Below are 20,802 nucleotides of genomic sequence, written 5' to 3' on the forward strand. Positions count from 1 at the left end.
CTTCTAATGCATCGTCTGTGGACACACACCCAAGCACTAGTTAGAACCTGTTTGCACGTGAAAGCCCTGACAGCAAAGAATTTTCTGCAAAATCCCCAACCTACAGGCAAATGTCAGACTCCTGAGAGGACTGAGGCACAACACAGCCACTGGTAATGAAAGGGTGGCTCTGGTCAATTAACCCATGTTTGGAGAACAGGCAGAATAGTGCATTTCCCCACTCCTGCAAGGTAGATAAGCAGCTTGCTGGGGGTGGGGGGGAGGATGAGGGGACTGAATGCTTGTCAGTAAGGATTCACACCCCAACAGGTTGCCGCTCATTTTTCCCATAGATCACTGAGGGCCCTACATCCCTAAACCAGGATGTCCTGAAGAAAGACAGTGGGACAGAGGAGAATTTATTTTGATCCAGCACTAAGATAGATCCACCATCAGCTTTTCCTGAGTGAGAGGGGAATGCATCGCGAAGGCTTTATTGCACTTCCTAGTCACGCCATGTTGAAACAACTTCTAATTGTGCTAGTCCCGCAGCCAATGCTTAAGGGCGGAATGGTCCTACAGAAATCTATCCTCCACTTTGAAACTACAGACAACACTCCCACATTTAACCATCAACAATCCATGGCTCCATTATTCACAATTCAGTCAGATAAGGCGGAGATGGTTTAGGACCTTATGAAACTGCTGCGGCGATCCCTAAACGCTCCACTCTCACTCCCACCCTGAGGTTAAGCCTCTATGACCTGGGAGAGAAGCCACAGAACGAGCAGCACGTTTTACCCTGTGACCTCTATGGCCTGCCTCTCTCGAGCGAGAACTTGATTGTCATTTCTGCATCTTTATCTGCCGGCAGCAATAATAGAAGTTTGACTCCCAGACATTCAAAGACAGGAAAGTCTATGATACCAACCTTTTCCATCTCTTAGGAGAAAGGGAGAAACCAAACCAAACCAAACCAAAACCAAAACCTAAGCCTGGCCAAGGCCAAGAGGTTGCACGGGAAGGATTCTGCCCGCAGGTAAGGAAAGGCCGCAGCCACCGGAGCGCGCACAGTCCCCCATCCCGGGTCTGAAATGCACCACCGGCACTGCTCAAGGTGCCACTCACTTTCACACCTACCTGACCGTGGGAAGCAAGCGCGGCGTAAGCCATGGGCTGAGTCATCACTCCTTTCTGCTTCATGAGAAGCATGCGCTTCTGCTCCTCGCTCAGGTGCGCCCGGGGAGCTTGGAGCTGTGGTGGCGGCGGGGGCGGGGGTGGCGGCTGCTGTGGCGGGGGCGGTGGGGGTGGCTGCTGCTGGATGTAGGGCATCAAAGGGTTTTTGTTGGGGTTGGCCATCGGGGGGGTCATCCTCTGACTCAAGTCTGCATTAAAATGGGTCAGAGGCTTAGTGTTGCCGTAGGTAAGAATATTGTGCTGTTTGCTTAAGGAGTTGGTACCCAAGTTATTTGGCTGCTGATTGATCATATTCATGTGGTTCTGCGGGAGGTAGTTATTCATTGTTGTCTTCTGCAGGTTGTTGGCCATGGGAGGCACTATGGGGTTTTGGTTGTTAAAGGCTTGGGGGTACATCATTGGGCTATTTGGTTTTTCTGCAGCGAAAGCTGCTCCGTAGGGGCTGGACGGGGGCCCTAAGGGAGACCAACTAGAAGTCTGGTTTGAGTGTTGTTGCTGCTGCTGCTGCTGCTGCTGCTGCTTCTGTTGCATGAGTTTGGCCCTCTGTTGCTGCTGCACTGCCATCTGCTTGAGCTGCTCCGCAGGGGACAGGTCAGAGCTAGCCACAGCCACAGGGCCCGCTGCAGGACCAGCCACGGGCACTGCTACGGGATTAAGGAGATAACCGTTCCCAGGCCGCGGTGGGGCTTGGCCTGGAGTGTGGGCTTGGTTCGGGGTCTGAGGGGACGGGACAGCGCAGTTTGCTGGTGAGCTGGCAGGGTTTGGAGCTGCGGGAGTGCTGGCCACAGAAGGTAAACTTGTGGCCGTGGAGACAGTAGAAAAGGGAGGGCCCGAAGAGGAGGGCCTCGCCTGCGGAGAGCCCATGGAGACGTGTGCAAAAGGAGAGTGAGAGGGGTCGCTCTTCACGCTGGCACTCTCCTGGGAGAGAGGGGTCTCCGTTGCCGGCTGTGAGAATTCGGCCTCCTTTTTCTCCTCAAAGTCTTCGTTGAACAGGTCCTGTATGTCATCTTCAGGAACAGTGTTGGCCAACTCATCGATTAACTCTTGCCACTCCTGATCATTCAGGTTAATGTCTGAGAATAGCTTGTTCTGATTTGAAAGAGATGTTTCTGATGTGTCTATGCAAGTAGGGTCATCTAGAGGCTCTTGTTTGAGGTCCTTGCCCTGCAGGATGGTGAAGCTGTCCTCCAGGTCACTGCAACCATTGACCGGAAGTTTGATCTCCGGAAGCCTACCATTCTTACTTAGATCTTCTAGAAGCCCAGGAGTGTGAGTTCCACTATTCTGCAAGGGCAAAGAAGGCTTCAGGTCAAGTTGGTGAAGAGGAGAAGCTGAAGGCAGTGGCATGTTGATGGTTTCCATTCCTGTAGGAATGTCCTTTCGTATTCTCTTGCTTGTTGGAGAAAAACTCCCATCGCAAGCACCATTCTGCTGGTCTCCATTAAGTGGTGATCGAGCTCCTTCCAACTTCCTTTTCACAGTCTCCTGGAGCTGGGAAAGAAAAAAGAAAGAGGGTGAGTAAATCTCCAAGTCATCATTCACTATTTGAGCAAGGTGATGTATGACTGCTGTGAACTAACTTTTAAATGCTTTATCACACATGGGAAAGAAGTTCTATGTCTAATTTCAAGAGTGGCCAGGCTTCAAACTCTGTGGGAAAAGGTTTTGTCCAAAAGAAGAGCTCATGAGGCTAAGAGATAGAAAACAAAATCAAGATTGGAGGATGGGGAACAAAGGAAAAGAGAGTTAAAGGCAATACTTCTCTTAACAGCTGAGAATCATCCATTATTATTTTCTAAAGCAACACAAAATGTGAGACTTGTCCCCAAATGTGTTATACTTGAGAAAGATGTTAATACCTATCGTTAACTTTTCTCACCTCTTAACTGAAGACATCAAGGAATTAAATCAACAATATTTTTAAAAACACTAAAAATCCTCTAAGCATATGGAATTTAACGTTTACTGAATAGTGCAGAAATGAAGACTAACGGTTGACACAACCCACAACTTCTCTTCAGTTCTTATTTACTTGACCGCCCAGCACCTCGTGATGCAGCCTGCTCTGCTCCAAAAGCATGCTTCCATTGTTTTCCATGCTATCACATATTCCTGGATTTCCTTTTTTCTCTCCGTCTGCTCTTTCTCAGGGGCATGTGTGGTCTTCGTTCTTTCTAAATGATGGAATTCCTCATTGTTTGCTTGTCAGCTTTTGTTCCTGCCCATTCTACATGCTTGCCTACGTGATTACGGCCTTCAACAGCTTCAATCATCCTCTCTAGGCTGATGACCCTGTTAACAATGTACCCAGTCCAGTCTTCCCTGTGGAGGTCTACTACCTCAGCATCCTCTTCCTGGTTGTTTCATAGGCATGTAAAACTCAGCATGTCTCAACAGGAAGCTCATTATCAAACATGATCCTCAACCATGCTCCCCATCTCAGCATCCACCCAGTTCCCGACTCAGTATCTACTCACTTCCCCGAACCGGAAACCTGAGCTTTCCTCTCAAAATGTCTCCCATCACCATATCACCAGGTCCTATGGATTCCACCTCTAACATATCCCTCGAATATGCCCACTCAACTCCAACCTCACTGCCACTATCCGAGGCCAGGATACCATTTTATCTGCCTCACTGCCACTATCCGAGGCCAGGATACCATTTTATCTGCCTAGACTGTTGCAGTACTTCTAACTGGCCTCCTTGCCTTGCCTCCATTCATCCTCCATTATTCTTTCATCTGTTCCTGTATTTGTTGCTTTGCTCTCCAACAATCTATTCTCTATGCGGCCAGCTCTTTCAAGAAATATATAGCTTTTCCTGTTTATAGCTCTGTAATGGTTTCCATTGCCTTTGGTTTGAAATCCAATCTGAGCCTGCTTCACCTGGTTTCTGCTTCTCTGTTCAGCGTTACCTCCTTGTTCCCTGCCAAACATTTTCTATCAACTCCCTTGAAAGTTTTTCAGTTTCTTAGATGTGCCAAGCTTCCTCCCACCTCCAGGGCATTGTCCATGTTGTTTCTTTTCTTGGAACAAACTTCTCCCCTCCCTCGGGTTAACAGCTAACCATCCTTCAGATTGTATCGTAGACTTCCCTTCCTCTAGGAAAACTTACATCTTTTCCCCCTCCAGCTACATCAGGTACCTTCTTTGACCTGCCTACACTGGGTTGGATATCCTGGAATGAGTTTTTCCAGCACACTCCACTTCCCCATTTAGAGCTCCTACCATACTTTGGGGCAGTTTCTTGGGTGTCTCTTTAGTGAGCTCCAAGAAGGCTCTGACTGATTTGCTTACTGCGTATCCATGGGGGCCCCATCTAGTGTTTGGGTTCATAGCAGTAGTTAATCAATAATGGCAAACTGAATGATTAATTCTATTGTCTAATTCAGGAGTTGAAAGAGGTGAGTTTTAATCAGAGCAGGAGGCAGCTCCACTGACCATGAGGCATATCTGACTTTGTGTGTGTGTGTGTGTGTGTGTGTGTGTGTGTACATGTGCACATGTGCATCCGGCTTATTTATAGGAAAGCTCATGTTTGCATAGATTGCTAGCAATAAATGTGCAATCAAATAGAGGGCCCCAGTGCGCATGACCTGTGATGGATGAAGCTGTGTGTTTCTCCTCTAGCTCAGGCAAAGGACCACCACCCAGCCTTTTGGGCAGATCCCTGAGGCTACAAGAGTTTTTGCTCAAAAAGTAGCAGGTCAAAGCAGACCCAGACCTCCCTGGTGGGGAACTTGTGCAGCAGGAGTCTGCAGGTTGTGGTGCCTTTGCTTTCCTGTTCTGTGGGAATATTCACCACTGGAACTTAACTACGACCCAGGAACTGAGGTTCACTGGTAATGGGAACTCTAGCCTGGAGAACCCTGGCATGTTGCGTCCACGTAACTGGACTTCTCAGGTAAGTCCAGTTAAGAAACTCTCGTTAACTCTATGGATTTATTAACCATGAACCTAATTCATCCGTCTGCCCCCTTCCTTTCTGCCGGCGAGGGGCCAGTGTGTGGGGCTCGGGTCAAAGAGCTTGGCATAGGTTAGGTACTGAGGGAGTGCCTGCCGAATGACCAAAGAAGACTAACTCAGGTTAGAAGTGGGGGGCAGTTAGTAACTTCACAGAGTGGAAGGTGGAAGGCAGGAGGACACGGGGAGCAGAGAAGAGGCAGAAGAGTCATCCACGTGCGCACTCTCCTATTCCTGCAAAGGGCACAGTGCACCACAGAAGCAGAGGAAGAGAGGAGCCGAATTCCCCTGGACCCTGTTCTTCAGCGCTCACACGTGGAACTGCCAAGGCTCTCAAGGAGCGCTACCTATAATAAAACCAATCTGCAGATGATGTGGGGGATCCTACGCAGGGCCACTTTATTGCTGTTCTCTCATAAGCAGAGAATTCCACTTCCAAAGTCAACAGAAAAAGTCCTTGAGTAAAAATCCAGTCTCATGCTTCCTCCTCAATCTTATATTTTTAATCACAACACCAAACACTGTGTGCAGTCACTTCTACCAGTCACTGGTAGAACCCCAGCCTTGCTGAAAACAAGGGCCTCACCAGGACACAATGGCATTTGACTTCAAAGAAGATCGATCCATCGTATGAGGTGGAAACTGCTAGAAAATTTTGTTATTTATTGAACAGCCCTGGGAACTGTAGTTCTGAACACAAGTATGGCAGATACCTGAATGTAGCTCCAGTGCACCAGCAGCAAGTTCAAATATCACAGCTTCAGGTCCTAAAGAAACGAAGATTTGGGGCTCTTGGCACCATCTGAAGCGATGTTGAAAAAAATATATTTTAAAAATGAACCTGACTTTATTTTAGAAAGTTCAGATCCCTGATTCTGTTTTTCGCTGTGAAATAGATGGGGCAGGATGGGGAAATAAAGACAAGTGGTCTGTTTGTTTCTCTGTAAAGAGTGGTGCCTGAGACCATGCTGAAGGACAGATCTGGCTGGAGAGCCCAAGTTTCACCTCTTCCCAGCTGAGGGAGCCTACCTGGGTGAGGCACACTGGGCAGTAATACAGAAAGAAACAGGAGCCCTGGCTCTGTAGTTACAATGCCTGGGGTCAAACCCGAGACCACCCCCTGCCCCCCCAACTAAGAATTAATACATATAAATGTTGTCTGGTACTTAACACATGTTAGCTATGATCCCCTCCATTAGAAAGTGAGTTACATGAGGGAAGGGATTTTTCTGTTTTGTTCACTACTGGGTCCCCAGTAGTGCAGAGTTGATAGTCAGTCACTGTCTTTTGAATGAATGGAACCTGGAAAACTTAGTTCACTTCTCCTCCGTTTTGTTTTCCTCATCTGCAAAGTGGGTTAATAATGTCTAGCTTGTAGAGTTAGTGCAAGAATGAACTTAAATGCAGTAATAGGGACAACACTTAGCTTCATGCCTGGTACCTGGTAAGCCCCCACGGTAAGCCCCCACGGTAAGCCTTAGCTATTGTTATCTTTTAAAATTCGGTGATATCGGTAGTTCCACCTGCAAGTGAGCTCAATTACTTCCTGAACCTTCAAACTACAGATAGGTAGAAGGATGATATTTCTGTTCCTTCTTTAGCTGGCAAAAATCCTCACATTTTCCAAGCATCTGGTGTAGTTTTGTTTGTTTGTTTAATATGGACAACAAAAATGAAATTTGCCATTCAAACTTAAGTCTGAGCGCTAATGCATTCGTGTTCTAGATTGTTAGAGTAGCACTAGGTTGTGGAGGTTCAAATCGAATGCATTTTCAGCATGTGACCTGAATGGAGCTGCTGAGTATTTCCTTCCCCTTGAGGGCCTCGCATTCTCCACTGCTGGCTCCTTGAGCCAGTATCCTGACATACAACATTTGGAAATAGAAGAAAGACGTCATCAAATATGCTATGTTGTGGTTTTATGTTTTGTCTAGCTGTGTCCAAAATAGTTAGAGCAATCTTAGCATCCCTACTGTCTGTCTCATCATCGTCTGCTCTACAGGAGGCTGGTCTGTGAGTCGAAGTCTCTCATGTCCCTTTTGGAAGACAGAAGGCGAATCGGCAGGAAGAGACAGAACCTGTGAGCTTGAGAAGGCCGAGGAACTCTCGAGAGCTCTGCTCAGTCAGCAGGACGGCCAACTGAAGAGAGGGGTATCCTGGTGAGCCTTGACCACCCACGGACTCAGGTAAGAGTCTCGTCCCAAATGGCTTCCTCTTGTGGAAGTCCCTGGCCCTTCTGCCTTACAAAGCTGGAAGCTTCTTAGTGTGATTTGTGCCCCTGTGGAAGAATCACAGAAACTCTTGAGCATCAGCTCCCTTGTTCCTGTATTACTATTATTACGCGTCAATGTTTTTTCCCATGAAGGGAGGCTATGGCGCCAGGGCCTGAAGTAGGCTGTGCATCCCATGCCTGTGACAATATGGGCCGCTGTCACGTGTCAGTTCCTCCAACGGAAACAAGTCCTCCTCCAGAATGGCTTCAGCATAAGTCTCTCATCTACAGCGTGGCTTCATAGCATGTGTTTCTGTGAAACCGTCCTGTGCATGTATGTGCGTGTGGGAGACAGAGACAGACAGACAGAAAGGGGGGGGGGGATGGAGGTAGGGGGAGAGAGGAACTGAGAAACACAGAAAGAAATTGGGAGGCGGAGAGAGACAGAACAGTTCGGGAGGGCTGACAGGACACTCGCAGCAGTAATAAGAATACCTTTGCCTTTGGGGTTATAAAGCACTTTCACCCAGGATGATATTTTATCCTCCTATGAAACCTTGGGGGCAGGTCATGTGCTGGTCTTCCGCCTCAATGGGGAAAAGGTCAGTGTTTTGGGAGAGGTAGATAATACCCACAATAGGGATGGGTTCCCTAGCTAGGGTCACCAGGCCTCTGCTGACACAGAGGGGTTTCTTAGGGGTCCCCTGGGCCAGCATATCCATGGAAGAGAGTCTTTCTGCCTTTCGGCTTTTAGCAGCGCTAGTAAGATAAACAAAACAAAACAAAACAAAACAAAACAAAACAAAAACCTCATATTGCCCCGTCCTTAATTTTGTATGAAATTGGGCAGGGTCGCGGAGCCTGGGAGGAAAGCAAATGACACTACTATTAATAATGAAGCCCTTTAAGATGAACGCCATTGGGGTAAGCCATCAGATTCCTGTCTCCTACGCCTAATGCTTGTAAAAAGCAGGGTTTATTATAACTATCTTACGGAGAAGGAACTTCAGGCATAGTGACATTAGGCGAGATTACAAAATGACAGAGCCAGGGTAGGGGGGCGGTAGGGAAAAGTGGAAGGGGGCTCAGCCCAGGTTTAAATTCGGACTCAGGCCTGACTGCAGAGCCCACACCGCACCCTCACCTGGGGTGGAACATCCTGGCTGTGCCGCCCTCCCTGGCACTGGACTCTGACGCTGCTCGTCGGAACGCGCTCTCGCACTGTTTTCAGGAATCATCCCTGATCCCCATCCTCTCCCCACCACCCACACCCAATTAAACCTCAAGAACTCTCTGTTCTTATCATCTAAGAATTTTATTTTCATCTTCCACCCCCAATGCCACTGCATTCGTTCAGATCGTCAACACTTCTCGTGATTTCTGCAGCAGCTCCCGAATGACTCTCTCTGCCCCAGCCTTGCTTGCTCCCCTCCAAACCGATTCTCTGCACTGAGCCTGTAAATTTTCTTTATAAAGTGTGAATGAACCAGGTTGTATCCATTGCTCACCTGACATTTTTCTGTCTTCAGCATCACCTAACTTCGGCACAGAGGCCCTCCGCAACTCGATCCTCACCTCTGCTTACTTGCCTCCCCCGTCTTAACGAACACCTCTAACCTTCTTCCCTTCCACCTGTCCCCAGCCCCCAGTGCCAATCAACTCGAAATCTCTGGCTACATGTAATTATTTGCAGTTCTCGGGACATGCGGTGTTCATTCTCTGTCTCTCTGGGACTTTGCATAGGTTACATACCCTCTTATCCAACTTCTTCACCTGACCAAATCTATTTGTCCTTCCCAATTCAGTTTAGACATTACCTTCTCTACAGTCAACCCTGTACAGCCCCTCCCACAAGTCCAGGGTCAGGAGCACGACATTCTCATACACATCCTGTAACCAATTTCCTGTTTCTTCATGCGACTGTACATAGAAATGACCGCTAAAAGCTCTCTCTCAAATGACCACACTGAATTTATGGAATTATCCCCCAAAGTACACACTTGAAAATGTTGGCCTGCCTAGCGTTTTCATGACTATTGAGTAAATGTCCAGTTTATTTTAGTTCCTTTAAGATGCTGGAAAGGGCTTGTGAGCTGTCCCCTCCTCAATATTTTTGAGAACTCGTAAGGATTCTGGGAACCTGTATAGAGAACCAGAAAGCACAGGAAGAGAATCGCGCAAAGGAAAACTTAAACTGAAACCCACTGACATCGTGTGCCGTTAACCACGGTCAGATGTTTTGACAAGTATGTCAACTCAAAATGCTGGATATTTTCATATCTGAATTCTGAATTTCCATACAAAGGCTTTAAGTGATTTTCACTCACCAACCAACACCATGAGTGAACTTTCTTCACCATATTAGAGATATAGCCATTTCCCAGGACTTGAAGATGAATTGGAATTTCAGTTTGCAGATGCTATAACTAATTTAGAGGCTCAAAGACCACATTTTGGTCATTTTGATCAGCTCCAATCAAACTAGAAGATGATTCACTGTATCAATTTTCATACGGGTACGCTTCCCATTCTACCAGTAGATAATAAGCTTATGAACACATGAATAAATCTGAAGAGTGACCCAGAATACTCATATGTTAGGTATTTTCATTATTAGAGTATGTACGGTGTGCAAAAATGCTTCCACAACTGTCTTCCAGATTTAAGCACCCTTAGAAAGGATTTTTTGAGGTTTATTTAGAAGTTCAAGGTTCTAGACCGTTCATTATCCAACTCTAAAGTAACCTGGATAACTGTTAAAAATGCAGAATTCTAAGTCCCATTTCCACAGTTTTTGATTTAGTAGCTCAAGGTGGGACCCAGAGGGGGACACAGGTTGGAGGCACAGGGTATCTAAAGAAATTTAATAAAAACCCTGATTCCTCTGAGGTAATTGGTCCAGGATCCCTAGTTTTTAGGAATTCTGATCTAGAATAAGAATTCTGTTGGGAGTTCTGACATTATGAAGTTGTTGGTGTGATTTAAAAAAAAATATACATACACACACAAACCCAGTGTCCATATAAAATGTTCCTGAGTTAATTGGTGATTCTCTGGGACAGCTCACAAACAGGACTAAGAAATAACCCTCGCGCTTGTTTTAGTTCAAACCTCAGAGGACCCTGGATTCTGGAGAAACCTGCGGGATTTCTATAAGACTTTTCATAAAAATGTTTATTTTTTACATTTTAGGTTTCTCAGAGCATAGTAATATCCTGGACCATTTTCTCTCTCCACATTATACATATACTTCCCCTTGCTTTCATCCAAATGAACGGAGGGCATGCTGTGTACCCATGCACAAGGCGCTGGGGGGGTGGACTTGGTCCTAAGAACAAAGACCACATCTGAAAGTAAACACATGTCATACACGTATTGATAAAAGTTGAGTACCTTTTTTTTTTTTTAAGGAGAGCTATGTAAAGGGGAGAGCAACACAAAAAGAAAAAGAGAAATCTTATCACAATTCCTGAAGGCTACCTCATCAGCCTTACATACTTCAAACATTATTTTAGAAAGAAAACAAATTTACTACATAATAAAAGTCATATGAAACACACACACACACACGTTATTTCCCTGAGACCCAAGAGTTAAAAACCTCTACTTGTGACCATCCCTGGACGCAACTTCTTTGGATCTGATCAGTGGAAAATATTGGGTCTCTGGAGGGAATATCAGCCACAGGCCGTTAGAAATCCCCATTCTGAAATGCCCAGGGGGAAAAGAATCATCTTTAAAGGGGCCTCACCCTCCTGGTTGGTATCTGTAACCTCAGCCACAAATGCTCAAGGGAATGCTGGGGCACTGCTCAGTCCCCAGCTCAAGGGAACAGGGCCATTCAGGACATTCTGGGGGACTTTGAGGTTATTTTTAGAAGTGACCATGATCTTGTTCCTTTCTCCTATGAGTCAGATCTAAAATGCCTTTTCCAAGTAGTCTTAGGTGTACCTGAGAGTGATTGTACCTCTCTTCAGTGTTTGAAGCACGGATGCTCACCCAATTTTAGCTGTGAGGTGCCAGAGTAAGGTACTTTTTAAAAGCAATTTTTGTGTGTGTGTCTGGATTTTTAGGTATGCTTTTATCCTTCAGTTCTTCTACTTCTTCTTCTTCTTTTTTTAATGATTTTATTTATTTATTTGAGAGAGAGAGAGAGAGAGAGAACACGAATGGGGAGAGGCAAAGGAAGAGGGAGCACCAGACTCCAGGCTGAGCAGGGAAGCCTGCCACGGGGCTCAATCCCAGGACCCTGGGATCATGACCTGAACTGAACGGAAGGCAGACGCTTAACAACTGAGCCACCCAGGCGCCCCCTATCCTTTAGTTATTCTTAAACATGTAATAAGCACCAACTAAATGTACAGCGTATTGAGAGTGGATCGTAAGACATCAGCAGCAGTGGCAGTCAGGCCCTTGACATTTAGAAACGCTTAGTTCCAAGCTCTCCAATCTCCATACTTCCAAATACATAAATGTTCACACAGGCTCTTGGCTTTCTCTCAATGGAATGAATAAATTATATTTTCGTCACAAGTCACACGAATCCTGTGTACTTTTTATATATGAAGTTATAACATTTTTCACAAGCTTCATACATGTAATTCAAATTGGTGCCTCAACAGTTATTAACTTGTTATTATTAACTTGTTAAAAACCGAGACTGTTCTCTCCGCAAATGCCAAGGTTATATGATTTTCAAATCTCCTTACATAGCTTTCAGTAGAAAGCTCTAAACTTTTTTTTTTTAAAGATTTTTATTTATTTATTTGAGACTGAGAGAGAAGGAGCAGAGGGAAGGGGAGAGGGAGAAGCAGACTTCCGGCTGAGCAGGGAACCTGACACGGGGCTCGATTCCAGGATGCCAGGATCCTGACCTGAGCAGAAGGCAGATGCTTAACTGACTGAACCACCCAGGTGCCCTGGAAGCTCTAAACTTCTAAGTTTTTGCCAGAGAATTTGATTCACTGCTTACTAAATGTTTCAAGATAAACTTGTCATTTAATATTCTAATTGACTGAGCGCTTACCCTGTACCAGGCCTTAAGCTAAGCACTTCACATATATTACCTTGATTAAACCTCACAACAGCTCTGTGATGGACGAGGAATGGGCTCAGAGAGGTTAGTAATTTGTCCCAGGGCACAGAGCAGAGCCCCTTCTCAGCAGCACTTGTTCTCCCCTACTCTGTTGTTTTGCATCTGAAGACTCCCATCCCGATTAAACATGAGCAAACCTTGCTGAGAAATTCTGGGAAAGGGTTTCAGACACCCATGTCGTGACGGTCTGAGGAGGATGTGTTCACGTCTCCCAGTCAGATCTGCCTGATTCACAGAAAAGCGCTGTGCTCCTCTCTGAGGAAAGATGCTCCTTTGCAAATGTAGCATGTGTTTGAGAAGTGATGAGAGCTGCAGCCCTGAACACTTCGGGAGGGAGCCAATGTGTGCGTCCCAGTGGCAGCTTCCTTTCCTTGGTAGCGCTCTGTCAGAAAAGCTCCTCTGAGATCTGTGGCTGCCATCGGATTCCACAGTCTGAACCCCCAACGGCTCTGTCTTTTCAAATACATAAACATACACACACGTATTACATTGCATTTATTTCTAAGGACAAGAAACGATTTTCTTAGGAATGTCTCTGCCATCTCTTACTAGAAGTCACGCATACGTTATGTATTCAAACATGCCTACATGCGTGACCTCGTATTACAATCTGAAATTCCTAATGGGATTTTATTTAGAGCTGTAAAGAAATGACTGTGAAGGAGGTTGGTGAGGAAGGAGAAAAAACCATTGGGAGGAAGAGGGCAAATGAAAAGATCAGATCTTATCTGCATCATTCACAGCTGGAGACTTACACCAACAACACGGACCCAAGAATGGGCATGTTTAGACGAAACCCACGAGATTTTGATTTGTTTATTCTCTGGGAGAAGGAAGGAGGAATGCTTCAGGGAGGCTCGGTACTTTTCTCTCCCTTGGGTAAAAATCAAGAATATTTTTATTGCACTGTTTACTCAAAATGTCCCTTCTTTTCAACGAGAAATTCTCATTTTAGTCTTTAGCCCCTTTCAGGAGACCAGTTTGCTCAATGGTGCTTAAGTCCTGCACCTGGCTTGGGGGAAGCAAATAGCCCACAGTACTCACACCTGACACTGTTTTCCAATACAATCCTAGCACATGTTTATCTCCCTTTGGAAAACCAAAGTATTGAAGTAAGATTGCCTAGTCTATAAAAAGCCTCTTGCTTCCTTCAAAGAGGTCAGACACTGCTCTTTCGAGTGCGGTGTCGTTTGCATAAAGCCCAGCTAGAAGATACCCCCTAGAAGAGAATTATCAACTTCTTCCATCTACACCCCATCTCCCCTGCCCCCCACCCATCTTAGCCAGGGAGCGAACAGGACGTTATTTTTATTTCTAGGCCGTGTGTGACCCCCCCCAGACCTCCATTCCAAGCAGCAGGCTTTTACTCCAAAACTGAAAACTATGGGACCTGCCTTGGTTTACCAGCAAGGGGATTCCCTTTATTTACATGTCTTTGGAATAACTTTTGTTCACAAATAGGAGACAAGACAGAACTAAAGAAATTTTCTTTCCAGACAAATCACCCATGGGTGAAGATGTACACACACCACACACACACACACACAGAGGTACACTCTCACATTCGGGTAAATGTAGGTGTGATTTAACCGGCTCTGAAAATGTTCAACCGGGGGGCAGCGGGGGCAGCATTGTGCACTCGATCCGTAAGCAGCTGAGCTCTGGAGGCTGGCGGCGGGGCCAAGAAGCTGCTGGGCTTCATCCCACCAGCTGAAATTCATTTTTCAAAAGAAATTAGACCAAGGTCCTGTTGTTATAGCAACAGTCAGAGTCACTTACACAGCCTCTTCCTTACAACCTTACTCTGACTTCTGTGGGCAGCAATTTCAATTACATACAGGGAGTGACCAAGGCCAAGCCCGGATAGACCTTTTCTTAGCCCTTTAAAGGGTAGACGTGTAAATCCTCTGGGTCCAACCTGAAGCTCAAAGACCAGACTTGACAGTGTTCCACAGAGTTCTCCCAGTCTTGAAAGTCAGTGAACAGTGAAGATAAGAGTAAAACCTTCGGTCCCTGTGTTTGGGTAGGAACTGGACACGTAACCACCAAATTTCCTGGGGTCAACCAAGTACCGGCCGTTTCGGAACGGGGACTTCCAGTGAGGATGGTGATGTCGGCAATCGCCATCAGATCCGCAAGTATTTTTATCACTTTAGTCCCCTGGGCTTTTACTCTGTTCTTGGGGATGTGAATTTCCCAATGTTTCCAATCACTCACTCCAACCCCTAAAAACAACAATCAACTCCAAAATTCTCTTTGTTGATGAAAATATACACTTATTACCAAACCTCTATGGCAAAGAACTCTCCAAAGGAGTCAGCAATGTAGTAGTCTACATTCACCACAGGGGTACCCCAAGTGGCAAACATCTGTGAAGCCAGTGCTTGTGACTAATGATACGGGCTGAACTGCGCCCTCCCCAAACGCATGTGCTGAAGCTCTAACCTCAGTACACTTCAGAATGTGACTGTGTCTGGGGATAGGTTTTTTTTTTTTTTTTTTTAAAGATTATTTATTTATTTATTTGACAGAGATCACAAGTAGGCAGAGAGGCAGGCAAAGAGAGAGGAGGAAGCAGGCTCCCTGCTGAGCAGAGAGCCCGATGCAGGGCTCGATCCCAGCACCCTGGGATCATGACGTGAACCGAAGGCAGAGGCTTTAACCCACTGAGCCATCCAGGCACCCTGGATATAGGGTCTTAACGAGGTAATTAAGTTAGGGGCACCTGGGTGGCTCTGTCAGTTGAGTGTGTGACTCTTAATCTGGCTCAGGCCATGATCTCATAATCTCATGATCTCAGGGTCGTGGAATGGAGCTCTGTGTCAGGTTCCACACTTAGCGGGGAGCCTGCTTGAGGACTCTCCCTCTGCCCCACCTCTCTAAAATAAATAAATAAATAAATAAATAAATCTTTTAAAAAATGGGGGTCATTATGTTAAAATGAGTTCATTGGGGTGGTCCTTCACCCAATCTGACTTGTGTCCATATAGGAAGAAGAAATTACAACAAAGATATGCACAGAAGGAAGACCATGTGAAGACAGCCATCTACAAGCCAAGGAGAAAGGCCTTAGAGAACCAACCCTGCTGACAGCTTGACCTTGGACTTCCAGCTTCCAGACCTGGTGAGGAAACATGTATCTACTGTCTCAGCCATCCAGGGTGTGTGCTACTTTGTGAAGGGAGTCCTAACAAACAAATATAATGAATAATCTGGTTTAAACCTATCTCTGTCCTCTCCACGTCTTCTGTAGGTTAGGCCCTCAATAACTATTCTATCTTGCACAAAATTGCGCATGCTTTGATTCAACTGATAGAGCACCTACTGTGTGTCCAGTTCTGTATCAGACACTAGGAGCCACTAGTGAACAAGATTCCGTGTCTGACCTCAAGTGCTTTCAGAGTGGAGGGGAAAGAAAACCAGAGAAGGAAGGACAAGGTCATTTGTAGTAGGTACTAGTGCTATGGAAGCCCAAAGGAGGGGCACCCTTTAGTCCTGGAGGGACTGAAATGGAAACTGAGACTTTGGACTCACCTTGTGGTAAGAAGCCAGAGGAGAAAAGGTGTGGCTTCTAAGTAAAACCTCAAATAGTTGTGTCTGGCTTGAGCCCGGGTACAAGGGGAAGAGACTGGGGAAGTAAGAGCCAAACAGATCAGGAAGGACTCGTCTGCCCTTTTATGACATCTGGACTTCATCCAGAAGGCTTTGGGAGGCAATGGAAAAAAAAAATGTCACTTGTACTGCGAACTTCAGATTTCATGGTGATAGAAGTTGGTTGCAAAAGGTAAAATATATGAGGGGCTCCTGGGTGGCTCAGTTGGCTAAGCTACTGCCTTCGGCTCTGGTCATGATCCCAGAGTCCTGGGATCGAGTCCCACCTTGGGCTCCCAGATCCATGGGGAGTCTGCTTCTCCCTTTGACCTTCTCTCCTCTCATGTCTCTCTCTCAAATAAATAAATAAAAATCTTTAAAAAAAAAAAAAAAAAGGTAAAATATTTGAAGTGATTTGTTTCCTAGGCCTGCCATAACACAATAGCACAAACTGGGTGTCTTGACTAATTTTCTCACACTCCTGGAGCCTGAAGTCCAAAATCAAGGTGTGTTGACAAGTCTGGTTTCTGCCGAGGCCTTTCTCCTTGGCTTGCAGATGACCACCGTGTCACTGTGTCCTCACATGGCTTCTCCTCTTTGCGTGTGCATCTCTGGGGTCTTTTTCTGGGTCCGAATTTTCCCACCACATAGAGACAATAGTCGTGTTGGACTAAAGTCCACCCTGATGGCCTCTTTTTAACTTCATCTCCTCTTAACAGGCCCAATCTCCTAAGACAGCCACATTGTGAGGTACTGGGGGTCAGGGCTCTACCATGTGAAATTTGGGGGAAGGCACAATTCAGTATCATTCCTGTACAGGTGACCATGCAAATGGCTAAATCCATCCTTAACTCATAAATACCATATGACACGGATCTGGTCTTGAGGCTAGTAGTTCGACAATTGCTATTGGGTCCAGTGTTTAACAACACAGTTTTTAAAAAGTGTCTGTCTCCCAGTTTGAACCCCCAATTCAAAATACACTTCACACTTACTCCTTAACTACTGGCCAACGAGTGTGCTAAGCAAAACCTCAATGTGGGCAGAAGAGCGGTGCTATTATTTAGGAGATGCTGAATAAGGACCACGCCCTGAGGCTTAAGTATAAATGTTACTTTACATGGACAACCCACCCCACCTCAGAGAGGGACAGAGAAGGAAAGCCGAGGCATAGAGACACTGGGGCCACAGTGTAATTCAGAGGAAGAACAAGGAATGATAGGATTCCCTGCTGTAGCCCCATGCCCCACGCAATCCGTTTCTTTGCCTGTAACGGGTTCAGAATTTGTTAACTTTCTGTTCCCGTTGTGGTGCACTGTCAATGGACTGGAACAGTGTGGAGTCAAAAGTGTGTATTTCAATGGTTTTATCTTTCTTACCTAGCCATCCAGACATTATTTATGCGGCTTCCATTGTAATGCTACAGTTAGGTTTGCATAATATTTTCTGTAAGTGCCTACTTTTGCATGGTTACGGGTGCTCTAAAACTCCCCTGGGACACAATTTTTTTCACCTTGGTCTGAGTTCTGAAGCAAAATTTTTGTAACAACAAATGATGACTTCAGGGATATTTCTGAAGTTACCCGACTATAAAAAAAAAAAAAGGAGGGGAGATTTCTACTGCAATAAATATTTTGTTACCTTTTGTCCAATCGAACACTGCAAATCGAAAAGAGCTGAACATAAAGGCATCATGCAAGGCAATGTAATAGATTTCACTGAAGACGGCCCACACTGCCAGATTTAACTAAATGAGGTCTGCATTCACATGCTTATCAGTATTTAAAAATACCCTGAGTGTACACAACAGAAAATGTCAGGAACTTGAAAAGCAAAAATATGCATGTGGTTCTTTCCAGATCTCACTAAAGCACAGCAACTAAACAAACTTAATTATGTGATCAGGCCGCACTTACTTAACCTCTCCGGACCTCTGTTTCCTCAATTACAAAATGAGAGGGCTGGCCTGCCCGACCTCCAAAGCTTGTTCCAGCTCTAACAGAGTCTCTACTTGGATTCTGGATTCAAATCAGTGACCCACTTTCAAAAATCACTTGGGAAGGCACTGTAAACTCAGATGGGCAGCTGAACTTTGGGCAGTAGTTACCAAGTAACCAAGAGCCTTGTTTTAAGTCAGAGAGCAAGAATTCATTAAATTCTTCTGTACAGGTTTCGTGGCTTTAGGAAATTTGAAAAAACAAAAAACAAAGACAAAAAACACTTACATCCTAATCACAATTGTCTTTCAAACAAAAGTGTGTAAATCATGTGGTTCATTTAAAAAGGATTCTTCATTTTTGGATGGTCAGCCTGGGGTCAGGTGCTGAGCTGGGTACGGAGAACATGAAAGGCTCATAGGACCCCTGGTTTCGAAGAAATTCACAACCTGTTGTCTGTTATCATTCTGTTCCTAAGTGTCCACTGGAAAAGGCTCCCATTATGTGTAACACTTGTCGAACAAAGCCAACAGCCATTTTCCTATTCTGGTGACCACGGTCTGGTTAACTTCTAGAACAGTGTGTGGCTCTCCTCTACCTCCACCAGGAAGATTCTGAATAAATGGTCTGAAATTACACCAAGAGCCTGAATGAGCCAGTTTGGGTCATTAGATACTGGACCAGGTTACAAGGAGGAGCTGTCCACTTTTCCTGGGTATCAGCTACCACGTTTATCACCTAGAAAAGGCAGACGGGTGTGAGCCTAACCTTAGGCTTCGAGTCAGGGGCCCTGGGTCCTACGATCACTTCCCTCATGACTAAGCTGTGTGTCCTGTGGAAACCAGTTGAGTATTTCCAACTCTGTTTTAGCCTGGACAAAATAATGTCCACAATTCCTTCTAAATCGAGCAGGCAAGAATTTTATCCTCTGGTTAATTGGGATACACTTGGAAGGTGAACCAACCAACATTTCACGGTTCCTCTTAACCTCATGGTCTTTTTCTAAAATACGTAACTAATTCCTAAATTTGAGAGAATGAGAAAGTTTGTGTCTGTTGCCGTTTCTGTACTTTATGTAGTAAAACCTGATTCATTCTATTGCTGATCATTTTGCCTTTAGCTGTCACTTGGCTAAGGGCCAACCTGATAGGTATTCTTATGTATGAAGAAAGAGCTTGCTATGTAAAAGAATAGGTATAATAAAGATCATAAGAGGAATAGTAAGAATGCTTAACCTACTTAAGGTAGAAATGGGTCTCAAGGACTCAAGCACTCCAGAGACTCAAATTTAAATAAACAATTGATACATGCATTATGAACTCTTCTCATATATTAATTAAAGCAGTTCCCCAAGGATGCTTATTTACTAACAGTTTGATAGTCTCGTTTGAATTGCAGTTAGTACTTATACATATATACATGTAGTACCACTACACTTCGGTTCAGATTTTTCTCAATTTAGGCAGCTGTTTGCCCAAATTAGTTTAAATTAGGGAGAGTCTATTGTATTCATAAACTCTTCGTCTAAATGGCAGAAATGATGACGATAACATTTGTCTGAGGTTTGTTGGAACTCTGCGGCTTAACTTCTCGTCTGAGATTTGTAAAGAATGAACACAGAATGATTAATGGCCATTACTGATTTTTTACAGCTGTAACTTATCAGAATACATATACTCTAATACTGTACCCATGGTAATTATCTCATTACTATGAAGTGTCACAGAAATGCATTATGCGAAGTATGCGTTGAATCACATTTAGCAATTTCTTTTTCTGTTTAAATCCAGAAGCTTAGTGTTCTCTAAGAGTGGGAGCATTGCATGGGAGTTGGGGGCTTTACAAGAGAGGTGGGGCTTAGCCTATGAGTGGTGCTCCTTGGCAGAGGTGTGACAAGCTTTGAGACTCGCGTCACTCTTCTAGACTTTTCTGCACCTCAGTTCCTAATTTGAAAATGGGCATATACCTGTGTGACCCCTACGATACCTCATGGAAAGGATTAAGCAGATTAAGTCTATAAAACAGTTGGTCACCAGGAGGAAAGGCATTAAGGAAATGACTCAACATACTGTAGTGGTGATTTTTCTAACTGCATGAATATTTAACGAACAGGTACACATAATACTTGACATTTCTATGGAGATCTTCATGCAAGCTTCTTAACATCACTTAAAGAAATGCATGGCAACAATTATCAGACATCTGGGAAGCATCAGCTCATTGGCCAGAGAGGGTAGAGACACAGGAGGGTTGTTTTTAACATCACAGTGTTAAGACTTGGGTTATATTCAAATACAGTCATCCCACAAATCAGAAGATGTGCCTTAGAAATAGAACAATGTTTATTTGAGAGCCATCCAGCCACACGTAGGAGGAAACCTAAACAACACAGGTGCAAAACCTCCCTAAGAAGTGAGCATGTGGTTGAAGATGGGTCTTGTTAACTGGATGACAGAAGTCAGCAAAGAGACAAAGAAACAGTATTAGTGAGAGATCAAAATAAAACATCACCAGGAAAGTAGGGGGGAGAAAAAGAGAATTTGTGGTCAGCTTCGTAATGTCAGTTGCAGTCTGAAATGAGAACTAAGAGACCGTTAGATTAGTATCAGAGTAATTCACTGGGAATCTAAGAGAAGTCTCTGCTAGGATATCCAGCAGCATCAGCAGCATCTGGGAACTTGCTGAAATGCAAATTATTAGCCAGTTCCCCCAGACTTCCTGAATCAGAAGCTCTGATCGTGAAGCCTGAGCTCTGTGTTTTAACAAGCCCTCAAAGTGATTCTCATGAGTCTGAGAGATTGTTCAAGAACAGTGCTTCCCATCCAG

General features: G+C 45.0%; 1 protein-coding gene across 2 annotated transcripts in view; it reads right to left on the bottom strand.

Moving 5' to 3' along the window:
* Nucleotides 1-20,802, bottom strand: part of MAML3 (mastermind like transcriptional coactivator 3) — a 404,537-nt gene that overhangs the window by 165,203 nt on the left and 218,532 nt on the right. For both annotated transcript variants that reach the window (XM_059378561.1, XM_059378555.1), the window contains exon 2: nucleotides 1,120-2,667. In XM_059378561.1, coding sequence (XP_059234544.1) covers nucleotides 1,120-2,667 — 1,548 coding nt within the window. The remainder of the gene's footprint in view (nucleotides 1-1,119; nucleotides 2,668-20,802) is intronic.

The sequence above is a fragment of the Mustela nigripes genome, chromosome 1 (genome assembly GCF_022355385.1).
Source record: "Mustela nigripes isolate SB6536 chromosome 1, MUSNIG.SB6536, whole genome shotgun sequence".
In the NCBI taxonomy this organism is placed as follows: domain Eukaryota; kingdom Metazoa; phylum Chordata; class Mammalia; order Carnivora; family Mustelidae; genus Mustela; species Mustela nigripes.